Raw genomic sequence first — 26335 nt, 5'->3', positions numbered from 1 at the left:
TATTATGAACTTCAATATTCTCAAGCTAGATGAACGAAACTCACTAGAAAAAAATATATTGATGGTTTAAAAATATATAGGTATGTTTATTTAAGGGTAGAATTATTATATTTAGAAAACATTGACACAAGTAAACAACATTTAGAGATTGGACCTTTAAATTTAATAAGAGTTGGGTATAAAACTTTGAAAATTAAATATATAATGGTAAGATTTCGCATTGAGTTGCACTGGATCTATAATAACACTACATGATTTAAAGAAAGTTTCAATTACATATTTTAAAGCTATACATTCACTACAACATTTAACTTCAATAAAAATAAACATATTTAGGAGAAAAAATATTGTCAGAAGTTGTAAAAATCATGCAAACCATTTTGTTTGCTTAAATCTTCAGCATCTTCGGCGAGTGAGTTCTTGTAAACTAAGCCGTATTTGAGGAACGAGTTTTATTTTTACAATTTTTATTTGTTTCCTAATCAAATGATTATGTTGGTATTATACATGCCCCAAAAACATTTAAAAAAAACTACACAAGAGATGTAAATATGGGCCGTATATTTTTTTGAATTTAATTATTTTTTATTATGTTGAATTTAATTTTTGTTCAGATAAACCGATTCATCCATTGGCACGATAAATCGGCATAATAAATAAATAAATATAAATACGATAGTTATGTAAACTTGCATAAAGTGGAAAAAAAAAACATAATAAATTCATAATATTTGCTAAAATTTTATGCTTAAAAATTTTGACACACGCTGCAAAATATATCGAGAAAACGGGTTTATATTTTACAGTGACGTGCATTTTGAAAATATATTAAATAATGTTTTGATATGTAATAGTGTGAAAAATAATTCATGTTTTTAGTTTTTCGTTTTTGTTTTGAACAATTTAATCAAATTAATAGGAATATTTATTTTGCAGTGAAATTAATATCTGTATGATATATATCATTTAACATAATTCACTGCACCGAACATTATTTGTCACACAAAATAGTTAAACTTTTCCATTGATGGCTCTCAGGCTCTCGTTTTTATGGATGCCGTTTATGGAAGGTTGGTTGGAGACGTCTCGCGGGGAGCAGTTGGCCGGCGCCTTGCCAGTCTCGCAGTTGGTGCTGTTACACGTGTGGTTGCTTTGGTCCATTGTAGATCCGCCGTTAACCATTTGTTTCTTCATTTCCGAAACTCCATTTGTCATTTTGGCTGCACCGGAAGTCTCCTCTTTGTCTGTAATAATGAAGATAATGTATTTTGTATTTTAAAAGCATTGTTTAATTTGTGGTATTGTAATATAACACTCTCTTTATCGTTCATCAATCACTTTGGGTTATTTCACTTAAAAACTCTAATTCACGACAACTGGTTTCGGAATAACCATTTCATCATCAGGTCTATAATTGACCGATAAATGATAAGGAGAGTGTTATAAAGACAATGAATTATATTTGAAGTGAGGACCACTTTTTAAGACACCTGATCTAAATCTATGTGAGATCTGATTACAAATGGATGCATAAGTAGCAATGATAAGTTTTTAGTATTGAATATACCAGAAATTTTTTTACTACAATATTGGCATTTTATTGTAAATAAGAATACCAGCAAAGAAACATGATTTTCACATTCGCTACCGAGTAATAGAGAAATATTTTTCCCATTGCGTTAAATATATTTTTATTATTTGCTATAATATAATTTCTTTTACTAAGTTCAAGACCAGCGATGGGCAAACTAAGGCCTGTAGGCCAAATCCCGCTTATTTCAAGGTTCCTTCCAGCTTGCCACAGATTATAAACAAAAGTAAACATATTTTAATATCAATGTTTTATTTTTCATTCACATAAAATATGCATAATTTTTAAAAATATAGGAAAAAATGAGATAAATTGAAGAGTATTACATAATAAAATAAATCATAAGAACTGAATACATTCATATCCATTAGGCGTATTTTGGCCCGCTTCTAAAAAAATTCACTATTCTAAGCAATGACAATGATATGTTTTTCTAAAAATTATCTGTTGTTAAAAAAAGTAATAAATCACCTCACTTTTTGCCATAAATTACATGTTACATAATATATGAAGAAGATAAGAAAATATGAAAAAGAACACATGATTATATTTTGTTGGATGTTATGCAAGCTCACCATTAGTCATGAGGCCTCTGCAGAACTGTTTGGATGTATTCCAATCTTCTTTGAGTGATAAATTAAACATGGAATAATCAGGATTTCCGGTAACTTCCTTTTCAATGTTCAGGAACTGCGGAAGAAGACCCAGAAGTTGGGCTTTCTCATGAGCGCTGTAGGTTTCCAACAGCATTAAACCTTCGCACCTATAAAAATAAATAAATAAAAAAACATGAAAATGTATGAGATCTTTAACCAAGGAAACATTATGTTGCAACGGTGTGCACATTTTTATGCATTTTGGTAACCTTCAACTTCATAATTATTCAAAATTACACCTTAAATGTCTAATTTCTTGTCACGTTTGCTTTGTTGTGTATAATAAAATATATTATAATTTTTTTTTGACATTATTTGGATCCTATCTAATAAGCCAGCGTCAAATTACATTTGTTTAACAAACTTCATGAGGAGGTGTCATTTGTTGCTGCAAACCAATCCACAAGGTTGAGACCACAGAAGAGAAGCAATCTTCACCGTAACCAATGTGTTAACTGCCTCAGTTGGGTAAAGCGTGACATACCTTTTGTGTCCAGGCTCCATGTATATATCCAGTTGGTAGTACTGATTGTTGATGATGAAACACCTCCTCTTCTTGAAGATGGTGAAGTGCGAGTTGTCCTTCTGCGTGAGCATGTTGATGTAGTCGCGGTGCGTGAGCTGCGTCTTGACCTCCACGGACTGCCCGTAGAGCTGCGGCCTCCGGATGGTGTAGGTGTAGGACCAGTGGCCCTTCTGGCCGCGCTTGCGGAGCCGGGCCTGCGTCTTGCGCCCGTTGCTCTGCAGGTAGTTGTGAACGACGTCGAAGTCCTGGAAGGGCGGGAAGTCCTCTTCCGGGGGGAGCGGCCCGCGGACCAGGAACTTTAGCTTTCTGGAGTTGCACAGCAGTCGGTCGCCGATGTCTAACCCTATTTTTTGGCATACGCTCGCGATCATCCGCTTCATCTTGGATTCGAAGTCGGTCGAGTTGTCGATCACGTCGAAGTAAGGGTGTCCGACCCACGCGGCCGCAGCTTTATGATCTAGTTCCCGAGCCAGCTCCACTCCTTCTGACCGACAAGCATGATCCTAGAAAAAAATTCAGATATTTCAAATGTCATATTAAAAATTATGGACGTGAAAAGTTCGTTGATTATGAGTAATGATGTGCAAAATACCTCTGTAGAATAGAAGTGCTCCGCTCCGTTAGCGGCTGATACCATGTGAACTATGTGATTGTAACGATTATCTCGTAACTCCACGTTGTTCCATTTATTGGCCGCTATAAGTTGTTCCCATTTTTCCTTTGATATAACTGAAAAGTCAATATTGTGTCATTAAAATTTTTCTATATTGTATTATATAATCATAAAATCCGTCGTTGGTATACTCATAATTCATAATACCTGTTGGTATTGATCTCTTTGAAAGAATAGAAAATTGATTGCATTTTCTAGTACTACAATTATTAGCATACAAGGTTAAATAAAATTATTATTGACCTCAACAATGAAGGCTAATAAGATAAAAAAAAATATTCTCAAATGGCACTTATAACTAGTTTCAGTTTTTTTATAGTGCTACTTGATAAAGTCTTATCATTTTACAAAAGCAGTTTTAACATTATGAAATTGCGCGTAACAAAAAGAAAAAAAAGAAATGACTTCCAAAAATAATAGGGCAAACATCTCTCACTCCTTTCAAGAATGTCATAAATCAAAAAACACGATTTTTCAGGAGAACATTTTTAAAGTATAAAAATATAATAAAATTTATCAAAAATAAATATCAAGCCACTTATTGAACCTTTTACTGTGCAACAGATTTTAATAGGTTTAACCTGAAGATTTTTTCTCCATTTGAAAAATAAATAGTTTATTTAAAAAAAAAATATATTAAACAATACCTTTTCTTCAAAATGCAAAAACAACACTTTCTGCCCTGTAGCGGGTAAATATTAAGTTAAAAATATGCCGCTTTTGCTGGGATATAGTACATTTTCTGGGCATTCTGAAAGCATGCACAACTGAAAATGGACGATTTTTTTAATGAAGTTCTTGAAAGGAGTGAGCGATCTGTCAAAATTTATTATTTAAAAAACAAATCTAGAATAACGTTGCCTCCTCCGGACTCTTTTATAATGTATTGAGAATAAGCGTTATTTCATCGGCAATTAACCTCTGACATAGACAATTGAGACAGCGACTTGCCTCTTTTGCGCACTTTATTTTGGCATCATATAATTCTAGAAGACCGAGGGTCCAACGCCAGGATCCGAATTGATCAACAATTGGGTTGGAATAAAGATTAATATCGTATGGGAGCTATATCATCACTTACAAGCGCTCGCGTCCATCGCCCCACGGTCACATATGATGAGGCAGTTCCTCTCGCAGGAGTTTCCTAGCTCGGAGAAGGTATTTTCAATCTGGATCATGGTCCGCAGAAGATTTTCTTGAAATTTAAAGGCTAAAAAAAAATTTTAAAATAATTAGTAATCTTGGGAAAAAATACTATTTGTAATCAATATTTTTATTTTCATTTCGACACCTTAGCGTAGATGAAGAATATGGAGAAACCCAGATTTGTGGACAAGGATAAGGACACAGCCAAAATTTTACAAATAAAATAACTGGTCAAATTATGTGTCATAAAAATAGAAAATCATGTGTTCGCAGTATGTAAAATAATTCAGTAAAGGTTTTGCATAAATTAAAAAGGATCTCTGTTAAATAAAGCTTACTAAAATCAACTATAGATACTACCGTTAACTTGCACATGATGCGACGTAAGAATCACATCATAAATACACACGAGTTCAAAAAAAAATTGTAAATTTAATCACTTAAACCAGCCTATAACTGATTATAAGCCTGTAAATACCCTGTCTTCCATATTCTTCTTCACCTCTGTTGAGATGTCAAAATGTAAAAACATCTCCAAACAAAAAATGGAGAAACTCAGATTTGTGAACAAGGATTTGGACACAATAAAATGTTGTGAATATTTTTTGTACATTATTATTTCACCTCTATATGTTCATCAATTGATTCGGCAGTCACTTTGTGGTAAAATGTATACATTTTTAATTTAAGTTTTACATGCGGAATGCATCGAAACACGTGTCATAATAGATTTTAAGAAATAGTGGTATTTACTTAGTAAAACTTAAATTAAAAATCTATATTTTCACTCTATTATTCGACTGAAGACATATAGACTTGGCTGGTATACCTAATTCTCAGACAATAAATAATAACAATTAAAATTGTTTGCCTTGTCATCTACAATACATAAACCAAATATATTAAAAAATTTAATTAATCTTTATGAGACATTTTTTAATACATATATCAATTAACAATACGAAAATAGAGGTTACCTCATAGCAGTATTTTGATAACACAGTTTGCTGATGCTATGATTATTATTATAGCATCAGCAAATAAAATATTTTATTTAAATTGTCATCCTAAAACTACAAATTGAGAAAATTTAGCCAACAACATATTTAAATGATACGCTTTATTTTATAAACACATAGATAAGACAAAATTAAACAAAAAAAAGCATGATTTCAACACACATGATAGAGAGAAGTTTATTAAATAAATTGAATGTACCATTTTATTTTCCTAACTTACTATCACGACGCTTCTGTCTCTGTCATTGCAAACATTCCTGGCCTCTACCACATTCGTACATCTCCTCATACATACCCGCCGATTATTACGACTCCAGACCAGACAACTTTCAAGTAACTTCCATACTTGATCATACCAAGTTTTCCTCGGTCATATTTTGCTCCTATTACCAATCACATTCGCCTCATAAATTTGTTTTACCATTCTTTCTTCCCACATCCAATTCACATGCCCAAACCATATCAACGGACCTTTCTAATTTTATCGATAACGCTCATCTCATCTTTGGGTTCATTTTTTCATTCTTAGTTTTATCGGCCTTCTTTTGCTCCAATTTCACCTCAAAAGTTTGTATGATGAATAAAAATGAAAAGGGGGACTTCGACTTATACTTGGGGATTCGATGGGGAAAATGCTTAATCTGCTATTGGGAATACCCTAACCATTTTTTTAGCAGATGTATATTTTGTATTTAAGTACTTTAGAGTTTAAATTATAATTTCATTGCGAGACATGGGCATTTGAAATTTCTATTAAACGTGTGTAAAACAGAAGAAAAAAAACATTTACCATAATGGCGCTGAAGTCGGCCCTAAACCACATTTGTGAGTTCATGAATATTCTCAAAAAATAATATTTTTCAATATTCTGAGAGGTTTACACAAAAAAAACATATGGCAGATTATGTTGTTTACAACAGATTATGGATGAATGATAAATTGTAAACAGAGATTACGTTTTAAGTCAACATTATAAAAAATAAAAAAGCGGCACTCAAGTATTACATATTATCTAATAAAATCTAAGTAGGTTTATATGTAATGAATATCATTTACCATTTTTGTGTTATACGTTTTTGATGGAACTATCTAGAAGCGCTATTTTTCTCTACGGCACTAGTATAGATTTCATAAATTCCAACTGATTCTTTGAATCTTCATACCAGATTATTTCTTTTGGTAGATGATTATAATTTTTGTTTTCTAAGTGTTAGCTAAAATAGTTTATACCTTTACATAAAAAAAACTCATAACCTATGTAAACTCACAAGTTAAATCGTAGAACTAAAATCATACACCTTAGTAGCTTCATTGGTCACATAGAATCATTGAATTGTATAAAATTATACCTTTAACGAGATAGCGAGTTTGCCTAGAATTTTCCACTCAATAATTACATGAAATTATAGTAATTTTATATTAAACGTAAAGAGTAAACCCACTCACAAGTACGAAAAGGCTATAAAATTACAAAGTTGGAGCTAGATTTCAGAGCCACATGGACATTAAGTTTTTTTTTTTTAAATCAGAATTCAAACGCAGCCAGGCATGTCATTTTCTGTTGGCCCTTTGTAAAAAATATATTTGATAAACTTTATGACATAAATCTCCAACTTCTTTTTTTACCTTGTCATCTTCAGGGATGGACATATATTAACTATGAATATTTCTCAGTTTTAAATTTAGTACATATAAATAAAAATAATAAAACCCTTATCCGCACCCCAATGGTGCATAGGGCACTGCGTCATATAAACGCAGTGTTATCTTGATCGTTTACACAAGAAGGTAAGGTGATCAGCCCTCCGCTTCAGGTAAGTCCAGGGTAATATTGAATAAATATTACAGTGAAAAAATCACTTATATTTATTTTACCCCACTTGGGAATCGAACCCGGGACCTCCAGAACGGTAGCCGAGCGTGCTGACCATTACACTACGGAGGCGGACAATATTAGTACATATACATCCCCGTAAATGACAAGGCGCTTGTCGAAACCATCTTCGGGATGGACATGTACTAACTACGAACATTTCTCAGTTTTAAGTTTAGTACATCCAGCCCCAAAGATAAACAAGGTGCTTGTTTATCCTTTGGAAAAAGTACCAAAGATAAAAGTGGTGAAGAGAAAGTTTGAGTTTGACTTTGTAAAGTTTATAAAAAAGTACGAGCGAAAAACATTCGAGAAAAAACATATTTGAACTCTTCTAGGTTTCTGCGCAGAAGCCTTTTCGCTTAGGTGGCCGGTGGAAATTTCCCGCGCCCTGCGCTAGGTAGGTACTAGGTACCTACGGAGCTCGAGGCAACACCGCCGCCTCCCCCGCCCCCCTCCTCCACTCCCCTCCCCCCTCTTCACCCGCCGCGCGCGCCGTCCTCCGGGCGCGGCGCTGTATCTATTTTCGCCCGAGCCGAACTAAACGTCAAAATTGTGACATCTTACTTTTATCTCGTCTTTAAAACAAAAAAAATAAAAATAAAATAAAATTACAAAGGAAGCATTGCCAATATTAGTACGTGGCACGTGTTCAACCGGATGTTTTTCAGTTTTTTTTTAAATGCTAAAACGTTATTTTCATTTGCTTCACATTTTGTTGTCGTTGTACGTTTTACAGAAATGTGTTTTTTTACATATATATATATATATATATATGAAAGAAGCTGTATTCGCCCAAGCGTTGCTGTGGCTCATCTGTTTAAATAGAAAAAAAAACTCATTTTTATTGTTTAGATTCAAAAAATTTCTAAATCTATGAAACAACCATGTAGTCAAAAACATCTAAAAATGCTATAATAAGTGACAGGAGGTGTCAGGAAGCACACTATCCGCCATGAGCAATTTACAATATTGCGTGTGTTGCTGTAACTTTGAACTAATAAATAACAGAAGGCGCTGCCACTTCGATAAAAATATGTACATGTTAAAAAAAAACAAACATTTTTCTCCTGTGACTATAAAAATGCGCGCGTATTCGAATGCAACGTTCTTCCAAATTTCAAAACAATTTGCAACTAAATACATAATTAATGTACTTTTTGCTTGTTATTTGAATTTTCACCTATTGAAGAGAGAATTTCTAGTTCTCGAAACTCGTCGTGTTTATTGAAGTTTAATAAAGTCTTCAAAAGTAATATTGTACAAGCGTCTCATTTTTATAATAAATCTTGATCACTTGCTAACTAAAAGATTAACGCACAATAATTTCAAAGCAATTTTTAAATAGTTAATTTATGTACTTATTGGTTATTTGAATTTTCACCCGCTGACGAAGACATTTTTAGCTCTCGAAACTAGTCGTGTTTACATTGATAAACTCAAAAGTAATCTTTTACCAGCGTTTTATTTTTATATCGAATCTTGGTAGTTAATCACTTGCTAACTAAAAGATTAACGTTTAATATTTTATCTTTTTCTTCTTCTTCATGTCCTCTACTGCTGGATTTAGGCCTCTTCCCCTTCTTTCTATTTCCTCCGGTTGGTTGCTGCTTGCAGCCAGTTTCTACCCCCCACAACGACTATGTCGTCGGACCATCTCTTTTCTTCGAGGGGTCTTCCGACACCTCTTTTCGCTCACTCCTTTCAAGAACGTCATAAATAAAAAAACTAGATTTTTCAGGAGAACGTATTAAAAATAAATATCAAGCCACTTATTGATATTTTTACTGTGCAACAGATATTTTTAGGTAAAACCTGAAGGTTTTTTCTCCATTTGAAAAATATTTAGTTTATTTAAAAAAATAATTAAACAACACCTTTTCTTAAAAATGCAAAAACAACACTTTCTGCCCTGTAGCGGGTAAATATTAAGTTAAAAATATGCCGCTTTTGCTGGGATATAGTACATTTTTTGGGCATTCCGAAAACATGCACAACTGAAAAATTAACGATTTTTTTATATATGACGTTCTTGAAAGGAGTGAGCGTTTAGTTCTCCCAAGATCTCTATCGTAAAAAAAATGAGGTCCATGTTGTGGGGTATAACATATTGCAAGATATTTTATCTTCTAATATTTATAAATAACTATAAAAATATATGTACGATGATAAAATTGATGTTTAAGACATTGTTACCAGCTCGTTAAATTGTGCGCACGCAATGCAATTCAATTGCACAATTCGTAAACAAGTTCAATGTGACCGTCGTTAGATCGCATTGTGGCGATGTCAATCTGAGGGCGGCCAAAAGTGACGAATCCCACAGCCCAACCATCCACGTGAGGAGGCTATAAATGCTCTCTACGTGCTATTGACAACCTGCGACATGTTTAATTACCCGACAACGTGCTAATCCGTGTCATTACTAATGTGACCATTGATTTTTGTCCTCAAAACGGGAAATCTAAAAAAAAAACACGAAATAATATGTGTATTCGTTATTGAAAAAATATTGTTTAAAACCATTTAAGGCCCAGCATTCGTTAAGTCGCATTCCTCCTACCGGTCACATGTTTTTTCTCGCCCGATTTTTTTAAAGAATGTATATTAGATTTTTTTGTTTTTTTGTTATTGAAAGGTAAGGAGTTAAAAAAATATATATTTTTTACCTTTCAATAACTTTTTTCTTTTCAAAACCATATTGTAATTATTTCGAAGAAAAACTTATGTTTTCAATGCAATAGCGGTGTTTTAAAAGAAAAAATCAATTACGTAAAATGTTTACCTGGATTTAGAGAAAATAAAGTTACGACTGAACAAATGCTGGGCCTTAATGAGTTTTATTTCATCATGTTTCGAAAATACAGATGTTTTTTTCTACGGGGGAAAAGAAAAACAGTTTTACTTTTCACCTGTAGATGAAAACATCTACAGTTCAAACTAGTCGTGGGTAATGAAATAAAACTCATTATGTGGTAATATATTATTAGATTAAAACCAATATTTTTAGCTTTTCCACTTTATTTTTATTTGACCAGCGACTGGGTTTCGTCGTTACCGACATCACCAGTCTGATGATGTCGGTAACGACGAAACCCGGTCGCTGGTCAAATAAAAATAAAGTGGAAAAGCTAAAAATATTGGTTTTAATCTAATAATATATTAAAAATGCAATTCCATCACGAAGTGTCAGTGGATAATATAAATCATTATGTGGTATTATACAAGTGTTTCGTTACAAAATAACCATATCATTCCACAAAGTTAAAATGCTGAATCAATGAATACGTGTACTCATAATGTGAACATTTATTTTTGTCCTCAAAACGGGACATCTATCAATTTTTACGTAAAAATATGTGTATTCATAATAAGATCATTTTTAATTTTTTACTATTTTTGAAAACGGGACATTCCGACGTCCCGAAGCTCTGCCCGGGGACAACGAGATAGCTACGTAACGGTCCCGTTCAAAACGGGACGTATGGTCACTTTAGTCATTACGGCATCTGGTGAACGTACTATATCAATATTTTATCGAAACGTGCGTCGTAAGAAAAAAATATTAATGAGAAAAAAAACTAAGCAAAATAATGTATACGCATACGCTATCTCTCACGAGGTATTATGCAAGCCGCATAAATAATGATATGAGAATAGAAATACCGGATGGACTTATTATTATCAGTCCGCGGTGAAGTGAGGTGCTCGGTTGAATTGAATTACACGCAAACACGCAAAATAAAATGTGTATAAATACACACTTGTCGTATATAAAATTTGCGTTCTGTCTATAGCTTATGTAACACACAAAACACGTGTTATTTTAAGATAAACGAGTTGGCGAAATGCGAACAATATATATACTCGACTGTCTGTTGAATCTGTCAATTTTAATTTTCCACGGATACGACACAAATTGCGGAAATAAAGGTAAAAGTCACGTCAATGTAGAAGTAACTATGTGATTGATGTGCCGATTAAACAATTACTTGCAATCAGTCGTAATTGCGAATTATTGGCAAGTGATATATGATTAGCAGAATCGTATCTATGCAGGTACAACACTATACTTGTCTGAAAAAATAAACAGATGATTAAAAAAAAAAGAGAAGACAACTAATGTTTTATTGCATCCTGAAAACCCCGATAAAAGTATTACGACGAAATTATTAGATGGTTAATGATCACTCTTAGTAATATGAACCATATTTTAAGCCTAGATAACTAAACATTCGTCCACGCGACGACGCCCTTCTACGAAAAAGTCAAGTGCACTTACTTCCCTGCACCCCGCACCCGCCAGGCTTTGTTTACGGAATACTGATTTATTGTTAAATGTCTCTTACATACATTCCTAATAAACCAAACTTAAGTGTCATGTAACCAGTTACTATTTTTAATAAATACTTTTGATAATTTTCACGTTTTTAATTGCGTAGTCCGCCTGACGAATGTTTAGTTACTATGTATCTACAAATATAGTTTAGTTATCTAGGGTGAAAACGAATCATAATAAAGTGATCCGAATAACCTCGGTATACTATATCTATGAAAATATCAAGAACGCTAAGGAAATATTAAAATAACAATTGATACACTCGCTCGTGAGGAAAGTTCCATAGAAAGGTATTACGACGAAATTATTACATAGTGAATAATCAATCATAGTAGGTAATGTGAACCATCCATACGTAGAACAAACAAAACGTGTAATAAAATGTATAGTGCCGTCAGCCTTTGTGTACAGGTAAAATACAAATAAACGTACTTCAATAACAAATTTATTATTATGTGCGTACTATTTAAAAATTAATCAATAATCTCTACTACAAAAAAAAAACAGTTTTTATTTTATTATATGGTATACCAAATGTATAATTTTTGGCATTTTTTTAAAAACTGATTTATACAATATTTAAATAGATTAACTGTCATATTCACCACGTTATTTAAGGCTTTACTTGCAATAATAAAATTCAATAGCGTCCGGCTGCACTCAGAGCCGGTCGTCACACCACGCCCGATTTTTTTTCCAAATATATTTTTTTAAGAATACATCTTCTTACCCTTATCCGCACCCAATGGTGCATAGGGCACTGCATCGTAGCGATGCAGTGTTATCTTGATCGTAAATTGTATGAAGGCAAGGTGATCAGCCCTGCGCTTCTTGTACCAGTCCAGGGTGATATTAAATAAACATGAGAGAGAAAATCGGCCATATTTATTTTGACCCTCCTGGGAATCGAACCCGGGACCTCCAGCACGGCAGCCGAACGCGCTGACCACTGCGCTACGGAGGTGGACAAGAATACATACATAAAAAATATTTTTATATATATTTTTACAACTCCTTATCTTTCAATAACTCCTTTCTTTTCAAAACCATTTACATATTTATTTCGCAGCAAAACTTTTTTTTCAATACAAAAACGGTGTTTAAAAAAAACAATTACGTCAAATGTTACCTGGGTTTAAAGAAAATTAAGTTGCGTATGTTGGGTCTTAAGACATTCACGTTTTTTCCCTTCACTCGAGGGAGCGTGTATGATACATAATATCGTCATCCAAGTGCATGGTAATTTTTCACTTGACGTCATTGGCTGCGAAATCAAAACGTTATAAAAAAAAATTATGAGTAAAAATCTACGAATTGATAACCATACAATGCGATATCAAATTTAATTTTGGATTTGCATATTTCTAATATTTAAAGCTTTTAATTCCTACTTTTTTTGTGCAAAAATGATATAGTTAGTATAAAACTTACCGAGATTTTTGTCTACTGGTTCGAGACGTACCCGTCTCTTCGTCAGGTATGTCTCGAAACTCGTCGGTAGACAAAAACTTCGATGAGTGGTTACATACCAACGTTTTTTTTTACATTTGATATTTGACAAGAATCTACATAAGAATTTTTTAATGCATAATTTGCTATAAATAACTAACTAACCATCAAGCTGCTTCCCCGCAGGAGAATAGAATGTAGGTAGAAGGATTAGAACGTCACACCAATCTATCTTTGAAAACCACCTTCGCCTCTTCAACATTCATGCACCTCATCACATACCCGAAGATTTTCCGACCGCTTTCAAGTATTTGAAACGCTCGATCATGCCAAGTTTTCCTCTGTCTTCCTCTGCTTCTAATACCAACCGCATTCGCCTTATAAAATCGTGTAGCTCCTCGCGCAGCCGGCCGCGTACTGAATCGTATGTTTGCGAGTACACCCTTATGATCATACTACAAAGATGTTTATTGATATTACAATAATACACGATAATTTTAAAGTTAAATGCGTAAAATGAAACGTGATCTCGCGACATACGTAAAAAGATACACATAAAAAGGTAATCGCGGGTTCTGAATGCTAATTTATTGGATTTTTAGCATCTGTATAGTCGTCTGCGCGAGATGGTCACGTGGGAGGTCACGTGGTACAACGAATATCAGAATAAAGCGATTCCGCATGACGCGCGAATAGCTCGCGAATAATGAAAACAACAAGAATGGACTCGTGTCTCATGACTCGCTAACTAGCAGTAATAGCACCGTCACCCGATGACTGATTTCCCACAAACTAATGTCGATTGGCAGTGGCGTGCAGAGTTTTTGATCAGGATAGGCAGTAGGGTTGGGTAAGGATATTGAAAGCTGTCCCAGATCTGATACAGAAGCATCTAGGCTTCCTGACAAACCTCTTGCAAAGCATTTTTGTAATGAACTAAGTTGCGAAATTTATTGAAATTGGGCAAGGATAAGGCATAGCAGGCACTGGTCGTGTTTCTATATGGATCTTAATATTTTTAGTAATCCAGGGTAGGCACTGCTTTTATGCCTATATAGAATGCACGCCTCTGGTCGATTGGTATTAATAACTACCGCACTTGCACGATCAACATTTATCTTTATTGATTTGACACTCATTTCTATATTGTCTACACCTGTCTACAATAATAGGTTCCGCACTAAAAATTCCATTACCTCAATGCGTGAACATTTTTTAAAAGCGTAAAACGCAACGCAGTGGTAAGTCGATTTTTCTTTGTAAAAATGTGCGTCTTATAGTCCAAAATCTGTATTGAAAGCTCCCAACCGCATTCTCGGATCTGATACAGAAGCATCTAGGCTTCCTGACAGACCGCTCTTGCTAAGCATTTTTTTGTGAATTAAGGGTGTACTCTCAAACGTACAAACTCAGTACCCGACCGATAAAAATACCGACACTGCGCAAGAAACCACACGTGTTGTCTGCACACATTTTAAAAGTATATTGGAATTTGATTTCTTTAAAGAACGTTTATAGAAAAAAACAATTTTTTCAATTACTTACCTTTCAATAACTCTTTTCTTTTCAACGCCACATATTTATTTCAAAGAAAAAGTTTTTTTTTCAATACAAAAACGATGTTTAAACACATAAAATCAATCACTTTAAATGTTAGCTGGATTGAAAGAAAATTAAATTGCAGGCTATTGATTTTCCCGCCTTAAGTAGCGAAAATTATTGGAAATGAGAAACAAAAGTATTTCCCGATTTTACTGTTAATTTACATTTAATGGTTTTAAATATCACTGTCAATCTAAATAAATAGTAAGTATCTAGAAGTGTCCCAGTGTATGCAGTGAAAGATATAGTACCTACTCGTAGTTAGCTTAATTTCCTGTCAAAAATCTACAGAAGGAACCCGTCAAATTTAAAGCCAAAACAAAATTACAGCCTACGTAAAAATTTACTATTTTTTATACGTTAAAAACGTCGACGCCTTCAAAGATGTACTCTCTAATTTACGTAATACCATTCATTTCATTGCTAAAAAGCGTCGCCATCTTTTCTTAAAACGAAGTTCATGAACTTCGTTTTAAGAAAAGATGGCGACGCTTTTTAGCAACAAAAACGTATACTTTAATGTAAAAAATATATTCATCAATTGTACAAAACATTTCCACATATTTCAAAGCTGCTCAAACGCAGATTTGAGACCTTAGATGTTGACATATTTTTTAAGACGTCGTTAGAACTTATAGGCGGGTGCTTCTAATAAATAAAAAAATACATGACAGGTTTTCAGAACTTATTTTCAGGTTTCAGGACAGAGGTTTTTTTCTTGTCGATGCGGAGAAAGATTTTCCTCGAATTTGTAATTAGTTATCAAGATTATTCAGGACTTAAATTTTCGGTTTATGTTGAGTTAATTTAATTGCATAACTTGTATAGAACATTTAAGGAATCTAAAACTTAAATGAAGGAAAACAAAGAACCTGTTAATGTTTCAACGCATTTGTCTTATTATTATGTATTTTTTATTATTTGAAACTAGCTTTTTTAAAATTTAATTTTTACTTAGTAAATACCACTATTTCTTAAAATCTACTATGACACGTGTTTTTTTTTAAATCTACTATGAAACACGTGTCATAGTAGATTTAAGGAATAGTGGCATTTACTAAGTAAAACATAAATAAAAAATGGATACATTTTACCACAATGTGACTGCCGAATCAATTAATGAAATTATTTGAAACTAGCTTTACCCCGTAACGCGTCACCGTGGCCCAGTCAGATAAAATGGAAAAGAAAAAAATTGAAAGCACACGTTCCTAAAATGTTAAATTTCACAATCCTTGTGAATAAAAAAAAACTATAAAACGTCAATCCAATTGAAAACATTGACAAAACGTCAAGTGAAATCAGCTGTCAAGAAGCACGATGACCGCCATGATGCAATGTTTAATACTGAGTGGGTGGCTGTGACGTTTAACAGACGCTGCCATTGCGAACAACAGCTTTAAGTTGTATTTCTCAAAATGTTTTTACCTGTCACAGATAAAAACACCTTTCACAGGTGTAAATAGAAACACGAGAGTATTCGAATGAAAGCCATGTCAGCGAGTGTTTTTGCCTAGAATTTTCACTAATGAATTACATGAAATTAAAGTAACTTTAAACATAAAGAGTAAATCCACTCACGAGTAGGCGTAGGCTATAAAACTTAAAAAGTTGAAGCCTGAGTAGGGACATGATAAGCGGTGTTGCATAAGCCGTAGCTAGGTTTCAGAGTCACTTGGACGTTAGGAAGTTTAAAAAAAAAGAGTTTAAATTGTAATGTCATCGCGAGACACGGTCATTTGAAATTTCTATTAAACGTGTGTAAAACAGAAGAAAAAACATTTACCATGTTGGCGCTGAAGTCGGTCCTAAACCACATTTGGGAGCTCATGGGATATTATCAAAAAATAAAATTTTTTCAAAATTCTGAAAGGTTCACACAACAAAAAAACAAACATTAAAGAGTGCCCTTTTATATACAACAAAAAAATTAACGCCATGTGGAAATTTCAAAGCGATCGGCGAATCACATTGGGAGATGTAAGATTTAGAACAAACGAATCATTACATTTGGTATCGACACGATATTTTGTTGTTTTTGTAATTTGCGTCCTAAACCAATTGCGTCCTAAAATACATAAAAACAAAATTCAGATAAAGTGAAACCGCTTGATAAGATAAGGCTGCTAACTTACGCACGTGATGCTGCGACAAAACGTATACTCGGACATAAATTACAGCCAAAAGTAATTCAATTCTCAGTACCTAATAAATTATATCCGCCTCCGTAGTGTAATGGTAAGCACGCTGGGCTACCGTACTGGAGGTCCCGGGTACGATTCCCAGGAGGGTCAAATAATATTTTTTTTTCACTCTACTATTAATTCAATATTACCCTGGACTGGTACCTGAAGCGGAGGGCTGATCGCCTTTCTTTCATGTGCTAAACAATCAAGATAACACTGCGTTTATATTATATATATATATATATAAATTGGGTGTAAATAATATGTAAAGTGGGTGTATAATAATAAAATAAACAATGTGTTGCTTTGTAATTAAAGTTTATAGTTAATCTATCTTTATAATAATTTTCTATCTATCTGATTCTGACAGTCCAGAATATTATATTTTTTCTATCGGATGTCTTTTGTTTTATTCTGTGCGATGCATGCGACATCTGGTGGTAGAACTGTTTTATGTAGGTACTATTTGTAAGTACTTAATAAAATGTATGGGTAGGTACCTAGGTATTATATTACATAAATATATATATATATATATATATATATATATATATATATATATATATATATATATATATATATATATATATATATATATATATATATATATATATATATAACGTGGTAATATTTTCCTTTTGAAAATTAAGTGTAAATAATATGTAAAGTGGGTGTATAATAATAAAATAAACAATGTGTTGCTTTGTAATTAAAGTTTATTCTTAATTTATCTTTATAATAATTTTTATATCTATCTATCTATCTATCTATCTGATTCTGACAGTTAATAATATTATCGGAAGTCTTTTGTTTAATTCTGAGCGACGCATGCGGCATCTGGTGGTAGAACTGTTTTATGTAGGTACTTTTTGTAAGTACTTAATAAAATGTATAGGTAGGTACCTAGTTATTTTATTACATCTCCCCCCTTGGGGAAGAAAATTCATAGTAAAATTTTCACTCGTCCTCCGGATCATCTCCTTGAAGTGAAGGGACTGGTATAAGTTTATTGATTTGATAAAGTTTTTTTTTTTTTTTTTTTTTCTTTCTTTCTTTTTTTTCCTTCTTTTTTTCTTTTTTTTTTCTTTCTTGTTTTTTTTTTTTTTTTTTCCGTTCTTTTTTCTTTCTCTCTTTTTTTGTATTTTTTTTTTCTTGACCCTTTTAAAGTAGACACAGTTTTTTTTTAATCCATTTGTTTTTTTCTTTTGAATTCCTTCATTTTTATTCAGATCTCTTAAAGTATCTTCTAATATAACCAAATGTACAACTTTTAATTGTTCATCTGCATTTTCATTCGATTCTAAAACTGGATTCCTGCTTAGACAATCTACTTCTAAATTCTTCTTTCCTGGAGTATATTTTATTTTATCTTTCGTAGAAGTTTTTTCTACTTTATTTTTATTTTCATTTTTCAAGCACTGTTTCTGTGTTATTTGTATGTCTTTATTTTTATTCTGATCTTTTAAATTATCTTCTAATTTAACCAAATTTACAGCTTTTAATTGTTCATCTGCATTTTCATTCGATTTTAATACTGGATTCCTGCTTAGACAATCTACTTCTAAATTCTTCTTTCCTGGAGTATATTTTATTTTATCTTTCGTAGAAGTTTTTTCTACTTTATTTTTATTTTCATTTTTCAAGCACTGTTTCTGTGTTATTTGTATGTCTTCATTTTTATTCTGATCTTTTAAAATATCTTCTAATTTAACCAAATTTACAACTTTTAATTGTTCATTTGCATTTTCCTTCGATTCTAATACTGGATTCCTGCTCATACAATCTGCTTCGAAATTCTTCTTTTCTGGAGTATATTTTATTTTATATTTTGTAGAAATTTTTTCCACATTATTTTTATTTTCATTCTTCAAGCACTGTTTCTGTGTAATTTGTAAATCTTCATTTTTATTATTAATCTTATCATCCTGCTTTGTTTTAAACCAGCACGTTGCTTTAGAGTGATATCGAGTTCCCTTATTTAAATTTTCACAAATCTTACATGGACTTTTATCTTTAATTTTATCACTAGTTCTTAGATTTCCACGTCTTCTTTGTTTATCTTCTAATCGTTTTCTTTGATCATCTTCTAATTTTTCTCTCTCACTCCGAACATATTGTAGTAATTGTTTTAATACATCTAATGTTTCATAATCCATTTCCAATTAACAAAATTGTCGTTTTATAACGTGGTAATATTTTCCTTTTGAAAATTAAGTGTAAATAATATGTAAAGTGGGTGTATAATAATAAAATAAACAATGTGTTGCTTTGTAATTAAAGTTTATTCTTAATTTATCTTTATAATAATTTTTATATCTATCTATCTATCTATCTATCTGATTCTGACAGTTAATAATATTATCGGAAGTCTTTTGTTTAATTCTGAGCGACGCATGCGGCATCTGGTGGTAGAACTGTTTTATGTAGGTACTTTTTGTAAGTACTTAATAAAATGTATAGGTAGGTACCTAGTTATTTTATTACATATATATATATATATATATATATATATATATATATATATATATATATATATATATATATGTATATATGTATATATATATATATATATATATATATATATATATATATATAAATTTCAATACAGTAAAATTTAAAATATAAATAAATGTAGAACCCCGGAAAACTAAACAAGATGAAAACAAACATTTCTAGTAAAATATTTTTAAAAAATTGTGTCGGGTTGTGGTCCCGTGGATATTATTATTCCGAAATCGGTAATCATGAAGTAGTGTTTTTTTTAAAAGTGGTATTATACAAAGCGAATGATGAATGATAAGGAGAGCGTTATATTCTTCTTCTTGTTCTAACCATTATCCTCACCCGATGGTGCATAGAGCACTGAATCGTATTGACGCAGTGTTATCTTGATCAAAACGTACTTGTAGGCAAGGTGATCACTCTCCCTCTTCTAGTACCAGCCCAGGATAATATAAAAAAATACTAGTGTGAAATCACTTTAATTTATTTTCACCCCCCCTCCTGGGAATCGATCCCAGGACCTCCAGCACGGTAGATAACACGCTAGCCATTACTCCACGGAGGCAGACATTACTGGGGCGTTATATTAGTGCACCACAAAGTTAACAATGCTTTTAATTTACAAAATACATTTCCCAAAATGTTTCAGTTCATATTTATGGATTTTCAATTAATTTACTAACTATGTAACTAACTTCATGAGTAAACAATGCTACGAAAACAAATATTTGAATACGCATACAGCGAGAACGCAAATGTACGAGTAATTTCGATACAAAATAAAAAGAAAATAAATAACATTGTAGCCTGTAGTTCGTCTGGAATATATTTCTCACAAAGCCTCGAAGGGTCGGTATTTTCTAGGGGAAACCGTAATCGATGAGTCACGGAAAATAACCGTAACACTGTGCTTCGTCTCACACAAACAATCGGAAATTCTAAGTCACACATATTTATAAAATAATTCGTTTTATTTCCCATATTATTTTTTGACATCTCATAAAAGATGAAGAACAACATGGAAGTCTTGGCATTTACGGGGCTGACGACCGTCATAGGCTGGTTTAAGTGATCACTTTACACAGTGTAACATTCACCAATTCTACCATTATTGACAACCACACTACTCAAATGTTGTAAATATTTTATTTCCATTTACGTTTAAGCAGAAAAACAGCTTATTATTTATAAATACGATTTTTTTTTAAATTTCAAATTGATTGTGATAAAACGAGTTTTTTTCCTGTTTGTCTAAGTTTTATTCAAATCTAAGAATTAATTTTAAAACAAGGGGGGCTCGTAAATTACGTAAGTCGAGGAAATCGAATATTTTTTGGTAATTGAAATTTTGAGGCAAGATCTCTTAAGTAACTTAAATCGAGCAAATTCGATCAAAAAATATTGTTCTTCCCTGCACCTAGCGGTCCATAGGAGAGTGCAACGGATTGATTTAGTATTATCCTGATCGTTGATTATATTAAGACAAGGTGTTCAGTCCTACGCTTTTATTATGAGTTGTGTTATTAAAAAAATTAAATCACCTATATTTATTTGACCATTCCGGGAATCGAACCTGTGACCTCCGGTACGGTATCCGAATGCGCTAACCACACTACGGAGGCAGAAAAATTTAATCTACACCTAGTTACTACCAAAGAAATTACCATACTCTTTTTTTAAATCACTCACTTTTTTCACTATTTTAAATTGAGTTTTACTATACAACATTTTGAGTGTATCCAAATACTTGTTCACAAAATCTGGATTATCTCCAATTACAGGAGTTATTTTCATATTATTTTTTGACATCTCATCAAATATGAAGAAGAATATGGAAGTCTGGGCATTTACGGGGCTGACGACCGTCAAAGGCTGGTTTAAGTCACTTTACACACGTAATTTGAGTAGTGTGGTTGTCTATAATGGGTAGAATTGGTGAATGTTACACGTGTGTAAAGTGATCACTTAAACCAGCCTTTGACGGTCGTCAGCCCCGTAAATGCCCAGACTTCCATATTCTTCTTCATCTTTGATGAGATGTCAAAAAATAATATGAGTTTTACTATCTTAATCTGTTTTTTTTATTACTATTTTTACATATCAATTTAAACAAAAAAAAATACTATATTTGTATTTACTATGCACATACTACTTTATTAACTTTATATGTTTTTACTACTTGTGCAATGTTTACCATATTTTTAAAACTGCTTCGTGTAAATTTGTAGAAAATGGCCGTGAATATATCGCTCACTCCTTTCAAGAACGTCACTAATCAAAAAACTTGATTTTACAGGAGAACGTTTTTAAAGTTTTAAAATGTAATACAATGTATTAAAAATAAATATCAAGCCACTTATTGAACTTTTTACTGTGCAACAGATTTTATCAGGTAAAACCTGAAGGTTTTTTCTCCATTTAAAAATTTTTAGTTTATTTAAAAAAATAATTAAACAATACCTTTCCTTCAAAATGCTAAAATAATACTTTCTGCCCTGTAGCGGGTAAATATTATGTTAAAAATATGCCGCTTTCGCTGGGATATAGTACATTTTCTGGGCATTCCGAAAACATGCACAACTGAAAATTGACGATTTTGGATTTATGACGTTCTTGAAAGAAGTGAGCGATATCAATAAACATATTTATCTATGTTGAGATATCAATGAAATACTGATATGAAAAAAATACTCTTAAATGGAGCGAAAAAAATTGACACTGAAGGAAAAATTTATTTCTAAATTTTATTATTAATTTACAAAATTGTTGATACCTACGTCGATGTCGCGAGGCGAATATTATTACGAATAAATTTGCATCATTCGTCAGTATATTAGAAACGAATGACGAATACTAATCGAACACAGTTAATAATTATATTTGATCGAAAAAAAAACGAAAAAACATCGATTTTTATGCAAATCATAAATCACTATTTGGGACGAAATAAAATAATTTTCATACCCCTATACGTATTGTTTTTGTTATATCATAGAGAAAATATTTGGCACCATTCGGCGAGGGCAAGTGTTTTATTAAATTATGCAATTAATAATATTTATTGAATCATTAATTACGGGTTACTCGACTTGCCAACTAAATTTAAAGAAAATATGGCGTTATACACAATAGCATTCTTATTACCGTACATACATAATACATTTTACTGTAGTTAAGAAATTCATAGAGAACATCTATCAGACAACGCTAATTTTATTTTCAGATGCACTACTGCTAGTACTGTCTTCACGCCTTTTCACTGCAGGGGTAGGGATGGAACGCCACACTCATCTGTCCTGACATACACTCCTAGCTTCCGTCACTACATCTAGTCATACATGACCTCCGATTACGTAGACTTTTGACACCGCCAGATTTTAGGCTCTGATTGATCTGGTCGTGCCAAGTCTTTTTCGTTCGTCCTCGTTCTGTCTCCCGTTCACATTCGCCAAATATACTTTCATAGTCATTATCTCGTTGTCCATTCGCTCCACATGTCCACACCACCTTAAGGAACTTTTCTTAATCTTTTCAATTATCCCTAGTTCACATTTACCTTCCCTATCCTTATTATCCTACCTGCAGACAAGCCTCTAATAAAGGCTTTGCGGGTTATTTCTTTAAAAAAAATCTAAGTGGCGAAACCATGATTTATGAACAAGAATTTGGACACGCCCAACATGTTGCAAGTTTCAAGTGTTTATTTGATGGCAATAAGGTGCGGGCAACATTGATAGGCAGACATATGTTATTTTCCGATCTCACGATACTGATAATATTACATTTTGAGGAAGAGTTGTCCTTCGGCTTGAAATTACAATATTTGCTCAAGTTTTCACGCTGTTTGAAGTGAGATTACCTATTTTTAACAACAGTTGTTTCAATGTCAGAGAAGAATGCAATATCTTCATACTTGTGTTGTATTCTTTGATACGTAAGTAAACAACGTCTTTGATACATAAGTAGGTACGAATGAAACGTTTGTATAATATTTAGAATGTGTTTTTTAGAACCAAAACGTGAATTGCGCATTGACGCACACATCGGTGGGCATTCGGATTATCCACTGGATATCTAGAGGTTTTTCACGTCAAAATAGACGTTTTACAAACCAAATTAGACGCCTTTCAAATAAAATTGGACGTTAAACTGTATTTTATAAAAAAAAATATATTTATATTAGTAAGTTATACTTACATATACCATCAGTGTAAATACCTCCCCACATATTTTATTCTTAAGACTAGCAAGTGCGTTAGTCGTCAAGATGGCAAGCCAGCGCGGCGCGCTGTCATAGTATGTGCGCGTGATGTGTACTGTGAAGTTTTCAGACAAGATTTTTAATACTACTCTGAATCACGGGCACTACTTTAAATATGTTTAAAAAAAACTATTATAAAATACATAGCAAAACGTCAAATTTTGTTTGTTAAACGTCAAATTTGATTTGTAAGGAATCCGTCCAATTTCTTGTACAACGTCCAATTTGAAGGAAAAAATCATTTTAATCTCTACTAATTTCATATCCACACGAAAAGCTCTGGTAACCTTTATCACTATTTATCCGTAGAATCCTAACTGTCTATTATAATATGCCTTACTTTTCTCATCCTCTCTTCCTCAACTCCTTACCCGATCCTACTCCCTATGCCTTGCTATCATCAATGTACAGAATCGTGATTACTTACAATACTTTTCTTATTATAATTATTCGTACTATATTTTCCCCACTTATGTGCGTAAGCACTATCTGCCCAATAATTAAAACAAATAAATAAGACATTTTTTAAGGCAGATATCTGTGCATAAAGAAAAGCTCACCAATGTACACAGACATGGGAGAGCCACTATTACAATGTGAAAATTTTTACAATTTTAAGGTTGATTTTTTAAAAAATATATAGTGACGCCTTTGTAATTCAGCCGATAAACCCGAGCGAATGACGTCAAATTTGAAAAAATGTGGTAAAACCACCAAAAATAGAAAAACCACCAATTTCATTCATCTTTTTTTATAAAACAGGTTTAAATTGACTATTCATCCTCACCTTGGAAAACTGGAGAATGCGATTTTTTTTAGTATTGTAAATTGACAAGCGATCTAAAAACACGTTTTACAATCTATTTTTATAATATTGTGCACGGTAAAAAAAAAATGAAATATGCTGTCGGGTTGTGGTCCGGTGGTTAGTGTCGCGGATTCTTAAGTCGGAGTTTCTCGGTTGGAACTCACTCTACCACAATTTGATACCTTTTTCTAATAATGAGCCGCTTAGGCTCACAGAAATAGTATGACATTGAAATATTTGTGTAAATAATAAATACACAAACGTTTCTCTTTAAATAAAAAAAAAAATAACATTCGTCGTTCACTTTGTGTAATACCGCTTAAAAACACTACTTCACGACTATCGGTTTCAGAATAACCATTGCATCATCAGGTCAAATGTAGTCTACATTTGACCTGACGATGGAACGGTTATTCCGAAACCGGTAGTCAGAAAGTAGTGTTTTCAAACAGTTTTATATAAAGTGAACGCTGAAAGATAAGGAGAGTATTACATAAAACTCAACTAATAGATAGGCCGCCATATCCTTCGTAAGGATGGGAAAAAAAATCGTATTATTCATAATCTAAACATAAGTAATGTGGATTGAATTTGAAATATTTTGAACGTAATCAATTTACCATCATCGCACCATATTTACACATCAAAGGTAGTAAATATTAATTTCGAGATTACATTCATAAAAACCATTTCCCAAAAACCGACGCCATGTTCTCTCGTCCGTTTGAATTCCGCTATACGTGCAAACGAATAACAAAGAAAAACTTACAGACAAGGGTCCTTTGTTTGAAATTTGATGTTAGTCGAAAAAACAGCGATAAATGTTAATACAACAAAATAAATACTCCACACACTGAAGTTATTGTTATCCAAATATAGTAGCTCGTCTGTTGTGCTACTTTTAAAAGAAAAGAAAGAAAAAAACATACAAATCCGGCTAATGGTCTAACTTTACTTTTGATTCTTCCAATTGTGCGAATGTAAAACCGCAAAAACGAGAAAATACGTAAATTGTAAGGCGCCCTTGAAGTTATGTTTTTTTACGTATATAGATTGGCCCGTATTAATATTTATTATTATTACCTTACTACCGTCAGCAGTCTGTTAAATTAAAAACATCTATCATAATCCTATCGAGTGTAATCTCTTCCAATACATCTAATGTATTTTTTACTATATATCGGATACGTGAATCGTCCAAGTGCCCATAGATGGTGGTAGAACTTTTCAGTAATATCAAATCTGTAATTTTATCAATATTTCTATATTTCACATATTATATCGTATCTGTCTGACTCCATAGCGTAGTGATTAGCGCGTTACGCTACCGCGCTGGTGGTCCCGGGTTCGATTCCCAGGGGGGTCAAAATAAATATTAGTCATTTTAAACTATGATATTTATTTTATATTACCCTGGACTGGTACCTGAACCGCAGGGCTGATCACCTTGCCTTGGTGTATTTGACGATTAAAATAACACTGCATCTATACGATGAAGTGTCCTATGCACCATTGGGTACGGATAAGGGTGAAAAGAATATCGAATTTCACATATTTGAAATGCTTAATTAACCTTTTGCGTACATTTTTTTTTATGTAGAAGAAAATAATTACAACAATACGAAATATGTACTTCTGCGAAAAAGTAACGGTATAATCTGGGACTCATTACTCGACCGACTAACTAACCATCGCGCCGCTTCT

The 26335-nt window shown here is 32.6% G+C and overlaps 1 protein-coding gene across 4 annotated transcripts in view; it reads right to left on the bottom strand.

The window, feature by feature from the left end:
• Positions 1-464: 464 nt before the first annotated feature.
• The window catches only part of LOC148303691 (TRPL translocation defect protein 14-like), a 48237-nt gene continuing 22366 nt past the window's right edge, over positions 465-26335 (bottom strand). For all 4 annotated transcript variants that reach the window (XM_088269550.1, XM_088269551.1, XM_088269553.1 and 1 more), the window contains 5 exons: positions 4528-4656; positions 3366-3502; positions 2732-3276; positions 2167-2354; positions 465-1244 (listed from right to left, as the gene is read on the bottom strand). In XM_088269550.1, coding sequence (XP_088125676.1) covers positions 1012-1244; positions 2167-2354; positions 2732-3276; positions 3366-3502; positions 4528-4656 — 1232 coding nt within the window. In that variant the 3' untranslated portion in view covers positions 465-1011. The remainder of the gene's footprint in view (positions 1245-2166; positions 2355-2731; positions 3277-3365; positions 3503-4527; positions 4657-26335) is intronic.

This window comes from Brachycentrus maculatus, unplaced genomic scaffold (assembly GCF_059751285.1).
Source record: "Brachycentrus maculatus isolate JH-2025_06_01 unplaced genomic scaffold, ASM5975128v1 h1tg000357l, whole genome shotgun sequence".
NCBI classification, from domain to species: Eukaryota; Metazoa; Arthropoda; class Insecta; order Trichoptera; family Brachycentridae; genus Brachycentrus; species Brachycentrus maculatus.
Note: the sequence above shows the minus strand (reverse complement) of the source record. Positions and strands in the feature narration are given on the sequence as shown.